The sequence below is a fragment of the Anolis sagrei genome, chromosome 9, assembly GCF_037176765.1.
Source record: "Anolis sagrei isolate rAnoSag1 chromosome 9, rAnoSag1.mat, whole genome shotgun sequence".
Taxonomy (NCBI): domain Eukaryota; kingdom Metazoa; phylum Chordata; class Lepidosauria; order Squamata; family Dactyloidae; genus Anolis; species Anolis sagrei.
In genome coordinates, this window is record NC_090029.1 from 13,465,035 (window position 1) to 13,483,376 (window position 18,342).

General features: G+C 42.1%; 1 protein-coding gene across 2 annotated transcripts in view; it reads left to right on the forward strand.

The window, feature by feature from the left end:
- Positions 1-18,342, forward strand: part of CERS3 (ceramide synthase 3) — a 103,576-nt gene that overhangs the window by 41,786 nt on the left and 43,448 nt on the right. For both annotated transcript variants that reach the window (XM_060755667.2, XM_060755666.2), the window contains exons 4-7: positions 5,560-5,678; positions 13,255-13,312; positions 14,742-14,792; positions 15,105-15,197. In XM_060755667.2, the coding sequence (XP_060611650.2) occupies positions 5,560-5,678; positions 13,255-13,312; positions 14,742-14,792; positions 15,105-15,197 (321 nt within the window). The remainder of the gene's footprint in view (positions 1-5,559; positions 5,679-13,254; positions 13,313-14,741; positions 14,793-15,104; positions 15,198-18,342) is intronic.

The following is an 18,342-nucleotide window of genomic DNA, read 5'->3' on the forward strand; positions in this document are numbered from 1 at the left end:
CATTCGTTGCTGTATACTATCAATAATCAAACATTACACATACTATTAAAACACATTGGACGGCTTTGGCTAAAAAGGTATAAATCAGTCAATCAGATGATACAGTTAAGCAATTAAAATCTGTATAAAATATACAGCTATAAAATATAGCTCTTTAATCTATATATAGAAAAAGGCTCTGTGCATAATGAGAACCTTTAAAACAAAAGAACCAATGAATGAAATCACACCAAATTTGGCAACAAAACGTCTCACAACACAAGGAGTGACCATCACTCAAAAAATTATGACTTTGTCATTTGGGAGTTGTAATTGCTGGGATTTATAGTTCACCTACAATTAAAGAGCATTCTGAATTCCATCAGCGATGGAATTGAACCAAACTTGGCACACAGAGCTCCCATGACCAACAGAAAATACAGGAAGGGTTTGGTGGCATTGACCTTGAGAATTGTAGTTCACCTACATCCAGAGAGCACTGTGGACTCAAACAATGATGGATCTGGACCTAACTTGGCACAAATATTCCATATGCCCAAATATAAACACAGATGGAGTTTGGGGGAAATAGACCTTGGGATATGCCAGTTATAGTTACTGGGATGTATAGTTCACCTACAATCAAAGAGCATTCTGAACTCCACCAATGATGGAATTGAACCAAATATGGCACACAGAACTCCCACAATGAACAGAAAATATATATTAGTGATTGGTTGGTGGAAGGGGAGTGGGTTTCAAAATACTATTTGCTTACCATTGAAAATTACCTAGGGCCGCCGCTGTGGACAACAAACTCATAGCACAGGCATGGCCAACTTCGGCCCTCCCTTCAGATATTTTTGACTTCAACTCCCATAATTCCTTCAGTACGTGGACAACATCTTGTAATAGGTGGATGACATAATTATAGCATAGGCATGGGTGAACTTGCGTCCTCCAGGTGTATGGACTTCGACTCCCACAATTCCTAACAGCCTTGGGGGAAAGGAAGGGGCCTGAGGCTGTTAGGAATTGTGGGAGTTGAAGTCCAAAACACCTGGAGGGAGGGCCCAAGTTGGCCCATGCCTGTTGTAGGTGCATCCTTAGAAGCAAGGGTGGGAAACTTGTGGTCCTCCTATTGTTATTGGACTCTTAAGTCCCATTATTCCCAACTAACTTGGATAGCAGTAAGAAATTATGAAACTCGGAACTCAATAGTATCTGGAGGGCTCCAGGTTTTCCACACCTGGCATTGAAAACATAGGAGTTGTGAATGTGAAGCCTGGGAACGTCTCTCAAGGAAAATATTGTCACAAACTGATCAAAGAATGATCTAGTGAATCATCCTGCCAAACCATTTGTGTCATTTGATAATTTTACCAGTGGTGCTTCCCGTGTCATTTATTGTGACAACAAAATTCATTGCTGTTCAACAGGGAATACTTTTGGAACCCACACATAGGTCCCTGTAGTGTTATCTTTCCCTTCTGACATCTGCCACACACACAATCACACCCTTTTACTCAGCGAGGATTAATTCAGAATTAAGCAATCCTGTAATGTCACAACCATGTAATCAGTTGAGGTATTATTGCCTGGATGCTTTGTAGTCGCAAAGTGCTCAGAATCTGAAAAAGATTAGGACTCACACACACACACCACCTACAATTAAGCATTCCTTGAAATTGTTTGGAAGCATTCACCTTTGCGACGGCCTCAAGATCAGATCCTCTTTGTGGCGAGAGACCTTGAAGAAATGACCACAATAGGGAAGGGAATTCCAAAATGATCCTTCAACATTCCAGTATCTCATAAGCAGATATGTTAAAATGCACTCCAGCCCATGACATTTTCATCCTATCTTGTGTTCATTAGTCTTCTTAGTGTCTGTTGTAACCAGGCCTGTAGCGAGGGGGGGGGGGGTTTAGGGGTTCAACACCCCCCCCCCCCCGAAATATTTCAGATTTTTTTAAAAAAAAAACCCGGTTTACTCATGAATTTTAACTGGTTAACCAAATCCCCATGCTAAGTCTATGAGATGCAAAAAATTAAGAGTCCCTCCAGAACTGCAAGCACTATCTCAAGCAAATATTTATTTATTTATTTATTTATTATTCGAATTTATATGCCGCCACTCCCCTGGGGCTCGGAGCGGCTTGCAAGAACAGGCCCTGTGGAAAGCCGATAAGTCCCGCAAGGCACGGACTTCAGGTGGCAGAGTATTCCAGAGTGATGGTGCCACTGCTGTAAAGGCTCTGCGACTGGTTCCTGTTAGACGCACGGTCTTGAAACTGGGAATTTCCAATAGATCTTGGTCCTCAGAACGGAGGGATCTCTGGGGTTGGTAGGGGGTGAAGTGGTCCCTCAGGTACATCGGCCCCAGACCATGCAAGGCCTTAAATATTGACAATTTATTCTCTGGAATACTCTGCCACCTGAAGTCCATGCCTTGCGGGACTTATCAGCTTTCCGCAGGGCATGTAAGACATATCTGTTTCAACGGGACTTTGATCTCTGATATTGTTATTTTTAAATTGTTTTAAATTCTTTTTAAATTGTGTTAGATTTTAGCCTGTTCTTGCAAGCCGCTCCGAGCCCCAGGGGAGTGGCAGCATATAAGTTCGAATAATAAATAAATAAATAAAGAAATAAATATTTGCTTGAGATAGTGCTTGCAGTTCTGGGGGGACTCTTAATTTTTTGCATCTCATAGACTTAGCATGGGGATTTGGTTAACCAGTTAAAATTCATGAGTAAACTGGGTTTTTAAAAAAATCTGAAACATTTCAGGGGGGCGGTTTGAACCCCTAAAAAAACCCCCCTCACTACAGGCCTGAAGTTGGGTGTGTGTGTGTTGAATGCTCTCATTAAGGAGGCCAGACTTGGTGGAGGTGGTTGACAGGGGAAGAGCTGCAGGCTATTGAAGGCTGCTCTGCCCCTTGCTGTGCTCTTGGCTTCAGCGTGAGCTAGGAGGCAGGTTTCAACCCCCCCCCCCCCGAAAATTTCAACCCCTCCCGAATTTTTTTTCTGGCTACGGCCCTGGTTGTAACTAGTAAGATGGTTCCCTCTCTGGAAAATGTAGAGATGCTTGCTGATGGTGCAATCTAGTCAGGTGAAAGGCATTGTGCATTATGTGTTGAATTGTCCTCTGCATCGTGATCCCAGGGAAAGATTTCTGAGACCTTTTGCTGACTAATGACAATGGGAAGGAACCCTCTTGTACAGGCATGGGCCAACTTTGGTCCTCCAGGTGTTTTGGACTTTAGCTCCCACAATTCCTGACAGTCTACCGGCTATTAGGAATTGTGCAAGTTGAAGTCCAAAACATCTGGAGGGCCGAAGTTGGCCCATGCCTGTTCTTGTAGAATCGTTTGAATGTTTGCTTATGGACAGGCCTGTAGCGAGGGGGGGGGGGTTAGGGGTTCAACCCCCCCCCCAAAATGTTTCAGATTTTTTTAAAAACCTGGTTTACTCATGAATTTTAACTGGTTAACCAAATCCCCATGCTAAGTCTATGAGATACAAAAAATTAAGAGTCCCTCCAGAACTGCAAGCACTATCTCAAGCAAATATTGACAACCCCCCGCGAAAATTTCAAACCCCCCCGTGAAAATTTCAAACCCCCCATGAAAATTTCAAACCCCCCTGCGAAAATTTCAACCCCCCCATGAAAATTTCAACTCCCCCATGAAAATTTCAACCCCCCTGTGAAAATTTCAACCCCTCCACGAAAATTTCAAACCCCCCCTGAAAATTTCAACCCCCTCTGCGAAAATTTCAAAACCCCCCATGAAAATTTCAACCCCCCTGCAAAAATTTCAACCCCCCCCCGTGAAAATTTCAAACCCCCCATGAAAATTTCAACCCCCTGCGAAAATTTCAACCCCCCATGAAAATTTCAAACCCCCCGTGAAAATTTCAACCCCCCCCTGCGAAAATTTCAACCTCTCCCGAAATTTTTTTCTAGCTACGGCCCTGCTTATGGACTTCAATGAATATGTAAAATCTAAAGCTGCCCTTTTGTCCTTGGCAGTAAAAAAAGATAAGAATGAGAGAGCTAGATAAAATTGCCATACATTGTTCTGTCATACGCTGGGCCTGTAAAGAATTGCCTTTAAGATAGAACGTGCAAATTGATCCCAGCGGGAAGCCAGGGGGGCCCAAGGAGAAGTTCTTAAAGATTTTCCACCACAAGTGGTCTTTAGATGGTTTGTGAAGTATAACAAAGTCCTTTATTAATGAACAATCAAACAGAAACTTCTCTTGTCTTCAGTAAAGTTAAACAAATGCTTCCAGGCTTTTATGCAACTGGTGGCTTCCTAATCTTGTCCACGAAGGACAGGCAATTGTCTTCAGTAACTGTTACTTTACTTTAAGGAAAATCTCTTTTTAACTTCTCCCAGGCTGACTGTAATCTAAGCCTTACTGATGTGGGCTCCGCTACCGGGTCGATCTGTGTCTCGAGCACCGAGTGGACCTACCAGTAAAGGCCAGTAGATTCTCCAGCTGGAGTTCTTTGGTCTTCCAAACTGTTTACCCTCCGAAATTCCTTAAAGCTTTAGGGCTGTTTCCCTGGAAATCTTTGGAGATCTTTGGATGCTCTTTATTATTTATTTATTTATTTGGAGTGCTTCTACCCCGCCCTTCTCAACCCCCTAGGGGGGGACTCAGGGCGGCTTACAAAAGGCACAATTCAATGCCTAACAATTCACAAAATACAATACAAAATACAATACACAAATTTATCATATAATGTCAATATAACTAATTCAAACAATCAACAGTATACTAGCAGCAATAAAATCATCTTGTGGTCAATGTTCGCCAATTCATGATTCGTAATCCATCTAACATCGTCATTGTCCTTTCCTACTCTGGTCGTCATTGGTTGTCTTTGTCCATCTGCCAGCTTACCCGAAGGCCTGGTCCCACATCCAGGTTTTTAGCTTCCTTCTGAAAGCAAGGAGGGATGTTGATGACTTAAGACTGTTCTCCCCCAGAAAGTCTTAAGGATTGAAGCTTTTGTACAGGAGAAGCTTGGACATGTCCTGTACATTAGCTTTCCTTACTGAGACTAACTAAAAATGGCTCCCTTCCCTTCCCAATTGCCCTGAGCAAGGGGCGGAACCAAAACTTAATAATGATGGACAGGTGACTTGCTCTATGACTGCAACCAAAGGAAGCCACCTGCAGAATCCCAGGAACCTTGGACTGCAAGCAAACATTTAATACAAAGCAAATAAAATTGGAGCTCCTGGTACAGCCGTACCAACACATACATTGTTATGGAGACTAGGGAGTGCAAAATTTTATTTGTAATTTATCTGCAATTTTAACATTATTATTATTTGTGTTGGAATGATAATAACCTTTATTTCATGTCTTCATTTCTTTGCTTACGCTGAACATACTTTTCTGTACATTTTGTGGCTTTTTGTCCTGGCCTTGGGCCGGTGGAATAAACATATTGATTGATTGATCAAAACGGCATTCTTAGCATGGGAATAATTGTATCTTAGTTGGTAACATGCACCTTTCAAAACTTGGCTGCCACTGATTTTTCCCTTCCTTTTCTAGTCAGAGATACGCGGATTAGCCAAAAAGTGTAATTGGACGATGCACCTGGTAGAAAAATGGTTCAGGCGACGGCGAAATCTAGAAATCCCAACTTTACACAAGAAATTCCAGGAGGCTTGGTAAGAGGCATCAATGCCAAATCTATATCATATATTTCTGTCTATATCTGTTTCTCAGAAAATGTAGCAACCGAGCAGGAGAGATGGAATGCCAGGTTGGAACCCTTGACTCTGTTGAGAAGCAGTGTCCAACTCATCTTCATTGAGGGCCACCTCAGCCATATGGTTACCTTTGAAGAGCCATTGAATCCATGCTCAGAGAATCCATGGATACAGAGGCCCAACCATATATTTTTGACAGAGTGATCGGTGCTCTTTGGTTTTTACCCAGTTTGGGTCCTCAGGTGTTCTTGAACAAAAGCTCCCATGACTTTTGATGATCTGCCATGTGGGCTGAGGATAATGGGAATGGCAACCCAGCAGGACTTCCATCTCTGAGGTTGGGGGAAAAATTAACGGACACTGTGAAGACATAACATCCCTCAGCCTTGGGTCTAATTTTCAACCCAACTATCCTGACTAAGCAGAACAAACAGCTGCTTTCCAGATGTTACTGTATCACCACTCCCATCAGCTCTAGTCATGATGTCTAATGATGAGGAATACAGGAGCTGTAGCTCAGCTTCTGACTTTGAGCTTGACACATATGCTGACGAGGATGAACAGGGAACAAACGTGTGACCCTTTTGCTGTTGCAGGAGTGCAATGCCCATTATCAGGGCTGATGGAAGTTCTAGCTCAGCTATATCCTGAGAGCCTCATGGCCACGTAGAAAATCTTATTTATTGATGCATTTATTTATTTATTTACAGCATTTATATTCCGCCCTTCTCACCCCGCAGGGGACTCAGGGCGGATTACAGTATACACATATAAGGCAAACATTCAATGCCAATTTTGACATACAACATATACAGACATACACAGAGGCTATTTAACTTTTTCTGGCCTCCAGGGGAGCTGTCGCTTTCGTCATCCATCTGCGACGCTGATGAAGTACTTCCGCATTCCCCGCATGCTTTTTTCCTGGAGTGCTTTGCTGGAGTCTTTTTTTATGGCCTCATAAATTAGTTAATTTAGCCTCCCCACACTTTAAGGTGGTACCTAATTTTCCTACTTGACAGATGCAACTGTCTTTCGGGTTGCAAAGGTCGACAACAGGCTACACAATTGGTTGGAAACCCATTCCAACCCGGGCTGGCTTCGAACTCATGACCTTTTGGTCAGAGTGATCTTAATGCAGCTGACACTCAGCCAGCTGCGCCACAATCCCAGTGCATTTTGCACCATCAGAATAGACAACACTTTGCATGAATACTTTGCAATTGTGGCAGTTCTTTGCACTCATACTTGCAGTCTAATAAGAAACAACACACAAGGAAAGTGGGGTGGCAGTTGAGGAGAGCACTAAGTCCAAAGGCTCTGGCTGCTCTTCTTCCCACCCAAGGCAAGGGCAGTGGCAGTTGTTGTTAGTATTATTATTGTCTATACCCTGCTTTATGTTTATTTTCACTTATATTGTACTGTGAGTTGTATGCTGTACGTGTATGTATTAAATGTGATTTTCAAATGTTGTGATATGGCCAATAGGCTACATGCTAAACCCCACTTTATATCCCCCAAAGGGGACTCAAAGCAGTGGGGATGAAGTTGGGGTGAAGGGAAGGCCTTGCATCGCTCTTGGGATGAGACATGATGGAGCGGTGCCTGGCTGTTCTTACAAATTGCATAGTCAACAAAGATTAATTGGAATCTAATCAAAGAACTAATTAACAGCCGCAGTCTGAAAGTGATTGCTGAGAAAGGCCAACGGTGGCCAACTTTTCCATAATTAATTATTATTGGGCATGTAAACACTAGGCTTGGGCAATCCAGTTCGTTAATTTCGTTATTCGTTATTGATTCGTATTTAAATTAGCTTATGATCCAATATCGAGCCATGCAGGAATAGTGTGAGGAGTAATTAAGAATCGAAACAATTTTTTCCAATTTTCGTAATTATTTCATAATTATTTCGTAATTATTTTCGTATGTCTGGTGCATTGTATTGTATATTATATTATATTATTATATTATATATTATATTACTATATTATTATTATATTATATTATAATTGTATATTATAATATAATATAATATATATAATATATTATAATATAATATAATAATATATAATAAATAATATAATATATAATAATAATATAATATACAATCTCCAGCAAAGGATCACCGCCTTGTCGGGGCGCTGGAGCTTGAGCACCTCAATGATGTCATGAGCGAAACCGTGAAGGGCCACCCAAGACGGGACGGTTGTGGCAGAGAGGTCAGACCAAGCGTGATCCCTGGGGAAGGCAATGGCAAACCACTCCAGTATCCTTGCCAAGAAAACTAAATGGACCAGTACAACCAGAGATATGTCGGTATGCCATTGGAAGATGGGACTCCCAGGTCGGAAGATGGCCAAAATGCTACTGGGGAGGAGCAGAGGATAAGTTCAACTAGCCCCAGATGTGATGACGCAGCTAGCTCAAAGCCGAAAGGAAGGCTAGCGGCCGACGGTACTGGAGGCGAACGACGAATCCGATGCTCTAAAGATCAACACACCATAGGAACCTGGAATGTAAGATCTATGAGCCAGGGCAAATTGGATATTGTTATTGGTGAGATGTCAAGACTAAAGATAGACATTCTGGGGATCAGCGAACTGAAATGGACTGGAATGGGCCACTTCACATCAGATGACCACCAGATCTACTACTGCGGACAAGAGGAACATCGAAGAAATGGAGTAGCCTTCATAATTAATAAGAAATTCGCTAAAGCAGTGCTTGGATACAACCCAAAAAATGACAGAATGATCTCAATTCGAGTGCAAGGAAAGCCTTTCAACATCACAGTGATCCAAATATACGCCCCAACCACAGCTGCTGAAGAAGCAGAAGTAGATCAGTTTTATGAGGATCTGCAGGACCTACTGGATAATACACCAAAAAGAGACATTATTTTCATTACAGGAGACTGGAATGCCAAGGTGGGAAGTCAAATGACAACTGGAATCACAGGCAAGCATGGTCTGGGAGAACAAAATGAAGCGGGACGCAGGCTGATAGAATTTTGCCAGGAAAACTCACTGTGTATAACAAACACTCTCTTCCAACAACCTAAAAGACGGCTTTACACATGGACTTCACCAGATGGTCAGCACCGAAATCAGATTGACTACATCCTTTGCAGCCAAAGGTGGCGGACATCCATCCAGTCGGTGAAAACAAGACCTGGGGCTGACTGTAGCTCAGATCACGAACTTCTTATTGCTCAATTTAAAATAAAACTAAAGAGATCAGGGAAAATACACAGACCAGTTAGATATAATCTCACTAACATTCCTAGCGAATATACAGTGGAAGTGAAGAACAGATTTGAAGGACTAGATTTAGTAAACAGAGTCCCAGAAGAACTATGGACAGAAGTCCGCAACATTGTTCAGGAGACGGCAACAAAGTACGTTCCAAAGAAAAAGAAAACCAAGAAGGCAAAATGGTTGTCTGCTGAGACACTGGAAGTAGCCCAAGAAAGGAGGAAAGCAAAAGGAAACAGTGAAAAGGGGAGATATGCCCAGTTAAATGCGCAATTCCAGAGGTTAGCCAGAAGAGATAAGGAACCATTTTTAAATAAGCAATGCATGGAAGTGGAAGAAGACAACAGAATAGGAAGGACAAGAGACCTCTTCCAGAAAATTAGAAACATTGGAGGTAAATTTCAGGCAAAAATTGGTATGATAAGAAACAAAGATGGCAGGGACCTAACAGAAGCTGAAGAGATCAAGAGAAGGTGGCGAGACTATACAGAAGATCTGTATAGGAAGGATAATAATATTGAGGATAGTTATGATGGTGTGGTGAATGAATTAGAACCAGACATCCTGAGGAGTGAGGTTGAATGGGCCTTAAGAAGCATTGCTAACAACAAGGCAGCAGGAGACGACGGGATCCCAGCTGAACTGTTTAAAATCTTAAAAGATGATGCTGTCAAGGTGATGCATGCCATTTGCCAGCAAATATGGAAAACACAAGAATGGCCATCAGACTGGAAAAAATCAACTTATATCCCCATACCAAAAAAGGGAAATGCGAAGGACTGCTCCAACTTCCGTACAGTGGCCCTTATTTCTCACGCCAGTAAGGTAATGCTCAAGATCCTGCAAGGAAGACTCCAACAATACATGGAGCGAGAGTTGCCAGATGTTCAAGCTGGGTTTAGAAAAGGCAGAGGAACAAGAGACCAGATTGCCAATATCCGCTGGATAATGGAGAAAGGCAGGGAGTTTCAGAAAAACATCTACTTCTGCTTCATTGACTATTCTAAAGCCTTTGACTGTGTGGATCATAATAAATTGTGGCAAGTTCTTGGTGGGATGGGCATCCCAAGCCACCTTGTCTCTCTCCTGAGGAATCTGTACAAGGACCAAGTAGCAACAGTTAGAACTGACCACGGAACAACAGACTGGTTCAAGATTGGGAAAGGCGTACGGCAAGGCTGCATCCTCTCACCCAACCTTTTTAACTTGTATGCAGAACACATCATGCGATGTGCGGGGCTGGATGAATGCAAAGCTGGGGTGAAAATTGCTGGAAGAAACATTAACAACCTCAGATATGCAGATGACACCACCCTCATGGCCGAAAGCGAGGAGGAGCTGAGGAGCCTTCTAATCAAGGTGAAAGAAGAAAGTGCAAAAGCCGGGTTGCAGCTAAACGTCAAAAAAACCAAGATTATGGCAACAAGAATGATTGACAACTGGAAAATAGAGGGAGAAACCGTGGAGGCCGTGACAGACTTTGTATTTCTAGGTGCAAAGATTACTGCAGATGCAGACTGTGGCCAGGAAATCAGAAGACGCTTACTTCTTGGGAGGAGAGCAATGTCCAGTCTCGATAAAATAGTGAAGAGTAGAGACATCAGACTGGCAACAAAGATCCGCCTAGTCAAAGCCATGGTATTCCCTGTAGTCACCTACGGATGTGAGATCTGGACCTTAGGGAATGCTGAGCGAAGGAAGATCGATGCTTTTGAGCTGTGGTGTTGGAGGAAAGTGTTGAGAGTGCCTTGGACTGCGAGAAGATCCAACCAGTCCATCCTCCAGGAAATAAAGCCTGACTGCTCACTGGAGGGAAAGATACTAGAGACAAAGTTGAAGTACTTTGGCCACATCATGAGGAGACAGGAAAGCCTAGAGAAGACAATTATGCTGGGGAAAGTGGAAGGCAAAAGGAAGAGGGGCCGACCAAGGGCAAGATGGATGGATGGCATCCTTGAAGTGACTGGACTGACCTTGAGGGAGCTGGGGGTGGTAACGGCCGACAGGGAGCTCTGGCGTGGGCTGGTCCATGAAGTCACGAAGAGTCGGAGACGACTGAACGAATGAACAACAACAATAATATACAATAATATAATATAGTAATATTATAATAATATAATATAATATATATAATATAATAAATTATTATATTATATATATTATAAATTATTATATTATATTATATATATTATATTATTATTATAATAATATATAATATAATAATATTATAATAATATAATATAATATATAATTATAATATAATATAATATAGTTGTTGTTTGTTTTATCACACCAACAGTCAACAACAGAGGGAGAGGGAAGCTTCAGAAGTTCCCCCTGTCCCATTTGGAGGTTTTTTTAGCATATTGTGCAATCCGCCATTAACAAATCAATTCGTAATTTACAAAATTTCGGAAATTTCAAAATTTCGAAATCTTAAATTTCGGAAGTCCTCAGAATTTCGAAACGCTAGCGCACCCTAGAAACGAAACGAGTTTAGAACCAATTTTTTTCTTGATCGCCCAAGCCTAGTAAACACTCCAACCAACTGCTCCATGCATCTTCACACAGGTTGTTGTGTATCCTGCATCATTCCATCCCCATTGGACAGCATAATGGCTTTTTAAATTGAATCTGTTAGTCTTTCATTATAGGTCCTATGGAGCCCCCGGTGGCGCAGTGGGTTAAACCCCTGTGCCGGCAGGACTGAAGACCGACAGGTCACAGGTTTGAATCCAGGGAGAGGCGGATGAGCTCCCTCTATCAGCTCCAGCTCCTCATTCGGGGACATGAGAGAAGCCTCCCACAAGGATGATAAAACATCAAAAAATCATCCGGATGTCCCCTGGGCAATGTCCTTGCAAACGGTCAATTCTCTCACACCAGAAGCGACTTGCAGTTTCTCAAGTTGCTCCTAACACAACCAAAATAAATAAATAAATTGTAGGTCCTAATTGCAGGTGGGGATGGGCGCCACTCTGTCATTGTGCCTCTTCCTTCTTCAGTTTCTTCCTCAGCTCCCAGAATAGCGAAGCTAAATTTAGCATTTAGTTTTGAAAATGGATCCCTTAGAGCCAAAGATCCGACATTACCTTTGAAGTAAGTTCCACCAAATGAAGCAAAACCTATGTCTAGGTGAACATACACATAGACATAGTCTGCAAAGGCAAAGCCATGTCAGTTTGGCTCAAGATGCAAAGGGCTCTTGTAGCATCTTTGAGGCTATTTGAGAGACTTTGTTATTTTGTAGACTTCAACCTGCATTTATTTATTTATTTACTTTGCTTGTATACCGCAATTTCTCAGCCTTGTAGGCGACTCAACGAGGTTTACAACAAGAGCAAAAGTCAATCCAACAGCATACAAAATTTAAAAACCATTAACAGCATAATATACAAAATGACATATCAATAACAACACATTAAGGTCTCGTAACTAGAATCGTGATCCAATTCGTCTTCCATAATTCCGTTTCCTATATTCATCGTGTACATTGCATTGTTTAACCGAACGCCTGTTCGAACAGCCAGGTTTTTAGTTTTCTTCGAAACACCATTAACGAAGGGGCTGATCTAATGTCCATGGGAAGGGCGTTCCACAGCCGAGGGGCCACCATAGAAAAGGCCCTGTCCCTCGTCCCCGCCAGCATCATATGATCCCTTTGCATACACATGCCTGAATATACTATTAGGAGCCCCCGGTGGCACAGTGGGTTAAACCCCTGTGCCGACAGGACTGAAGACCGACAGGTCGCAGGTTCGAATCCGGGGGGAGCGTTGATGAGCTCCCTCTATCAGCTCCAGCTCCTCATACGGGGACATGAGAGAAGCCTCCCACAAGGATAATAAAACATCAAATCATCCGGGTGTTCCCTGGGCAACGTCCTTGCAGATGACCAATTCTCTCACACCAGAAGCGACTTGCAGTTTCTCACGTCGCTCCTGACACGGCCAAAATAATAATAATAATAATAAATAAGCTATTATCCACTGTTAACAATTTTAGAGCCAATTCCACTTCCTCTTGTAGCTGTTCCAGACTATTTTGTATTAATCGTACCTCCCAGTTTGAAATCGTGATTGGAAATGAAGCTGCAAACTGGTTTGAACTAACCGTGATCAACAGAAATCCAGAATGCAAAGCAATAGATATTTATGCAAAAAAAAGAGCAAGAAGTCTCCCAAGCCTATGGAAAAAGAACATTACCCTTATATTAGATTCTGTGTGCATATGCACGTGTGCATTCAATTTCTGATCTGATCTTATTTATTTTACAGTTGGCGATTTGTATTCTATACTACCTCATTTACGGCTGGAATTATATTTCTCTATGATGTAAGTTCAATAGGAAATGATAGTCACACTTTAATAGAAAACTTTTAATCAAAATGTAACCTGCTCGGCAATCTCTAATCCACTTTCTCAAGACTTGCCACAAGTTCTACATTTGGGTTTGGGTGAAGGCATCCTTCCACACAAGGTAAAAGTTTGCAAAATGCAAAGAGACAGCTTTGGTCAGGGTTTCTCACACTTTTTCTGCCACAGAGCCCTTTTTGAAGCAAAAGTTTCTCATGACACCCGAAAATATGTTTATATATTATATGATCTATTATATTATATATAATGTATCTATATCAAGCATGGGCAAACCTTTGGACACATTGCATTTTACAATTTGGCACAACTGTTGAAAACACATTCTGCCTGTTTATCAATCTTTATGGTGTTTGGAATGATTTGTATAGAATGGTCTGCACTCTCTTGAAAGGATCTTGTTACTATCCAGATAGGCCTGATCCAGTCCCGTAACCGGGGGGGGGGGGGGGGAGTTGAGGGGCTTCAGCCCCCCCCCCCCCCCCCAATTATCAGGGTGGTCCACGAGAAGGCCTTACTGGTACATTACTTAAACTGTTATGTTTATTCCTATCATGATCTGATCACCATGCTCAATATATCCCATATGCATGGGGGTATTGGGATAACGATACAAAAAATTAACTTCACAATTCAGTGGCACAACTTCAGTTGCACAACTTCAGCTCTGTCCAGTAGCTTCTTTTTGCACAGTATTTTCAGTCAACTGCTCCCACAGCCTGCAGTCACTCTGGAACCTTTTACAGACACTTGAGCACATGCCCGGCCATTGTCAGTTTTACCATTGTCTTTCCCCCAGTCTAGATGATATTAGAAACTTACCACAGCATACAGTTATATCTTGTCTTAGCAGACAGGTTCTTTTAATTACATAGAGCCTTCGATGAACAACATCACAGCACAAGGAGAAATATACACTGTACATGACTTCCTTATATACAATTCTATACAATTACACATAGCAATCTCTGATTGGTTCCCAACTCATTAACTTAACTCAGACCCAGGATTACATCATTCACAATCACCTGGACTAGGCCAGAACACATTCCCCAAATGATGCCCTATATACAGTTAATGCATGACTCAGCATTTCCAATAGAAGCCCATTAGCAGTGCATGATTCAGCTATATTACATTACAATACATTGTAAAACCTGACAGTTTGCTAGGGTAGACCCTCTCTCACTCAGATTCAGCCCCCCTGAATCAAACTCACCCCCCCCCCCCCCGGAATCAAAATCCTGGCTACGAGCCTGGGCTGAGCTGAGGGTATAAGGGTACTGATTTAATGGTAGAGGGGCACACACATTGATGTGCAGTGTTCCAGTGGCCCCATCAGGTGGGCAATAATTCTGATTTTTCATTTGATACTCTATGTTCCTTCCAGAAACCCTGGTTTCATGATATCTGGCTGGTGTGGCTGAACTACCCATTCCACGTGAGTGATGTCCATTCTTTTGGAGTCTTGATTTTGGAGACATTATATCCATGTCACATCCTTTGTTGGGCTATGGATGCTGGATTTGGTTTCAGACACCCTTTGGAAAATATGTTTTGTATACAACTGGTAATAGCAGCACTGGGCGTTCTGGAAGGGACATTCCTTTTCAGAATCCACGACTGAGTGGGTCTTCCAACCCTCATTTGGAGGAACCTCTAGTCCAGATTCAGACCAATTCACCATGTGGCCTGCTTTGCACTTACATTACAAAAAATATTCATGGGCTTCTTCTTTCCTTCCTCTTTGCAGTCCGTTCTGCCCTCCCAGTATTGGTACTACATGCTTGAGATGAGTTTTTACTGGTCATTGCTGTTTACTCTTGGAATTGACACCAAAAGGAAGGCAAGTCACAACAAGGATTGGTAATTTATTTTCCTCCAATCTTTCACAACTTTTACTACCTTTTTCTGGGGAGAGGGACTGGAGGCTACAAAGGCAGGGTTGCCTATGTTTTGTTTTGGTAATGTATAGCATTATATAACACTGTTCAACTGAGAAAAAGTTGTGGGCCTGAAAATAGTTGTTCTTTTATGATTTTGGGGTGCTGAAAACGAAAATGACATTTAAAATGTATATTGGCTCTAGTTTTTATGATATAAGCAATCACATGATCACGTATGGTTGAAAAAATGCATGTTGCGACTTACACTATGGAAGATTCTAGAATACTCTAGAAAGTTTGATGACGCAGTATTAGTGCCGTGTGCAAAAGCCAGAAAGCCCTATATAAGGCCAGACTTTTGAGCGGTGAGGGTCAGTCAGTTGAAGACTCAGACAGTATCGTTAAACATCGTTTTACATTGTTCTTTTTACTGTATTTATGCCTCGCACGTGTGTAAATAAAGCACTATGGAAAAAAGATATCAAGGCCAATGGACTCTGTCAATGCTGTCAGACTGGAGCATTGTAAGAGACAATCCTTTCCTTGAAAGAAAAGTCAAGAGAAGCAAACAGGATAAAAACTAAAGTCACAATTAAAGCGACATTTAAACTTTCAGACTTTTCAACGGCATTAGGCCTACTAATATAGTTTCTTGCTGCACAAACATAAACAATAGACTAATTAAATAAATATTTCTCATGTATAAACTATTGGCAATATAATTTGACTAAAATTTAGTAAATATTCATGGTTTATATACATGCAGTAAGGTTAGCCGCATTATCATAATATTAACGAATTACCTATTGTGGAGAAAATTGAAATAGTTGTTGCATAAAAACCAGAGCCAATTAACACATTTAATTATTATATTTGAATTCAGCATGTTAAATTTATTAAGAAACGACACATTTCGTTTCCGTAACTGAGAAAAACTGAAAATTTGTAGAACAGTGTAATTAATGTAGAGGATCCAACATACTGGAGTGCCAAAAGTAGGGTTCCCTCCTGGGCCCGGTCCTCTTCAACCTCTTTCTTAATGACGTAGATGAAGGGTTAGAAGGCAGGATCATCAAGTTTGCAGACGGGACCAAATTGGGAGGGAGAGCCAATACTCCAGAAGACAGGAGTGGAAGTCGAAGGGATCTTCACAAGTTAGAGAGATGATTGGCCAAAATGAACACAACGAAATTCAGCAGGGATAAAGAGACTCCACTTAGACAGAAAAAAGGAAAGGCCAAGAGACAGAATGGGGGACGATGCCTGGCTCAACAACAGAACATGCAGAAAAGATCTTGGAGTCCTCGTGGGGAGGAAGGGGAACAGGAGCCAGGAATGTCACGCAGCAGTTCAAATAGCCAATGGGATTTTGGCCTGCATCAAGATGAGCCTCGTACCTAGATCCAGGGAAGTCCTGCTACCCCGGATCTATTCTATTCTGTCTTGGTCAGACCACTTTACCTGGAATCACAGTGTGCCCCATTCTGGGCACCACACTTGAAGGGAGATGTTGACTTTAAGCTGTAATACTGTGTCCAGAGGAAGAGGGTGACTCAAAGGATCCAGGGACTGGAGAACAAGCCCTATGAGGATAGATGGGCTTCAAGAACTGGGGATGTTTAGCCTGCAGAAAAGAAGGTGGAGAGGAGACAGGATGAGGGCCATGGATCAAGATGTGAGGGGAAGTCACAGGGAGCAGGCTTCCTTTCTGCTGCCCTGGAAACTAGGATGCAATGGAACACTGGCTTCAAACTACAGGAAAGGAAGGAGATTACACCTGAACATGAGGAAGAACTTTGTAACTCGGAGAGAGAGCTGTTCAGAAGTGGAACTCTCTCTTGAACTCTCTCTCGAACTCTCTCTCCATTGTGGAGTGTGGTGGAGTCTCCTTCTTTGGAGGCTTTGAAGCAGAGGCTGGATGACCATCTGTCGGGGGTGCTTTAAATGTGATTTTCATGCTTCTTAGCAGAATGAGGCTGGACTGGATGGTCCACCAGGTCTCTTCCAACTCTAGGATTCTATGATTCTACTTACTTTCTAAGAACGTTTTGTACGTTTGTGATTTGACTTGTATGGGTCTCCATTTCTAGAAGATGCCTTGATTCCCAGCTTGGTCTAATGACAGAGTTGACCTTGTTTCTAGTAAAAAAAGAGAGGAGGAAAGTCTGTTGTAGCTTATTCATAATCAAGAGGGCTTTTAAACATTCAATTAGCTTCAAAATTGCCTACTCAGAAGGCTGGGTTAACGTATCTTTCTCCACTCCCTTCAGTCTTGACAATATACATGATTGATTGATTGTAATTTTGATCTACCTGATAAGACAACATTTTCTGAGATTTACTTATTTATTTATCGTGTCAGGAGCAACCAGACATTTGTATTACATTTTTAACAAAACACACAAACAAACAAACAGATAGACAAAACACAAAGTTTGCAAGCTTGGTAGTTTTCTGGGATGCTTGCATGAAATGAGCCCTTTGGCTTACTTAGACTCTTAGCAAGAGCTGGGCCCCACCATCATTTTGCCGAAGATGCTCAGCAAAGATCTGGAAGGCATCCAGTCTTTGAGGGTATGCCATGAGATTAGTCAGAGTTGAGCTGCCATCTCAGCATCTCGATGGCATTGTGGCACAGAAACCTGGCACTGGGACAAAGCAAATGTTCCATTTCTTCCTACAGGTTGCATTTGGAAAGCTATCTATGTCTGGAAATGTGCAAGTTGCTAGCAGATACTCCTACCTAGCCCAGATTGAACAACTAGACTGAACGGCACCATTTGCCCAGTTGTGTCTTGCACCTTTATGGCAACAGACATGTCACTTTCCTCCAGCGAGTATCTGCTGGTGGATAGGAGTAAATATAGTGTGAACATTTCAAGAGCAAACATCTTGAAATGAAGGAACTCTGATCTAAGAATACCATCGAACTATCCTGGAGGACTTAGAACATGCCTAAAGAGAACGTATTGTGTTAGAACAGTATTTCTCAACCTGGGGGTCGGGGCCCCTGTGGGGGTCGTGAGGGGGTGTCAGAGGGGTCACCAAAGACCATCAGAAAATGCAGTATTTTCTGATGGTCATGGGGATTCCATGTGGGAAGTT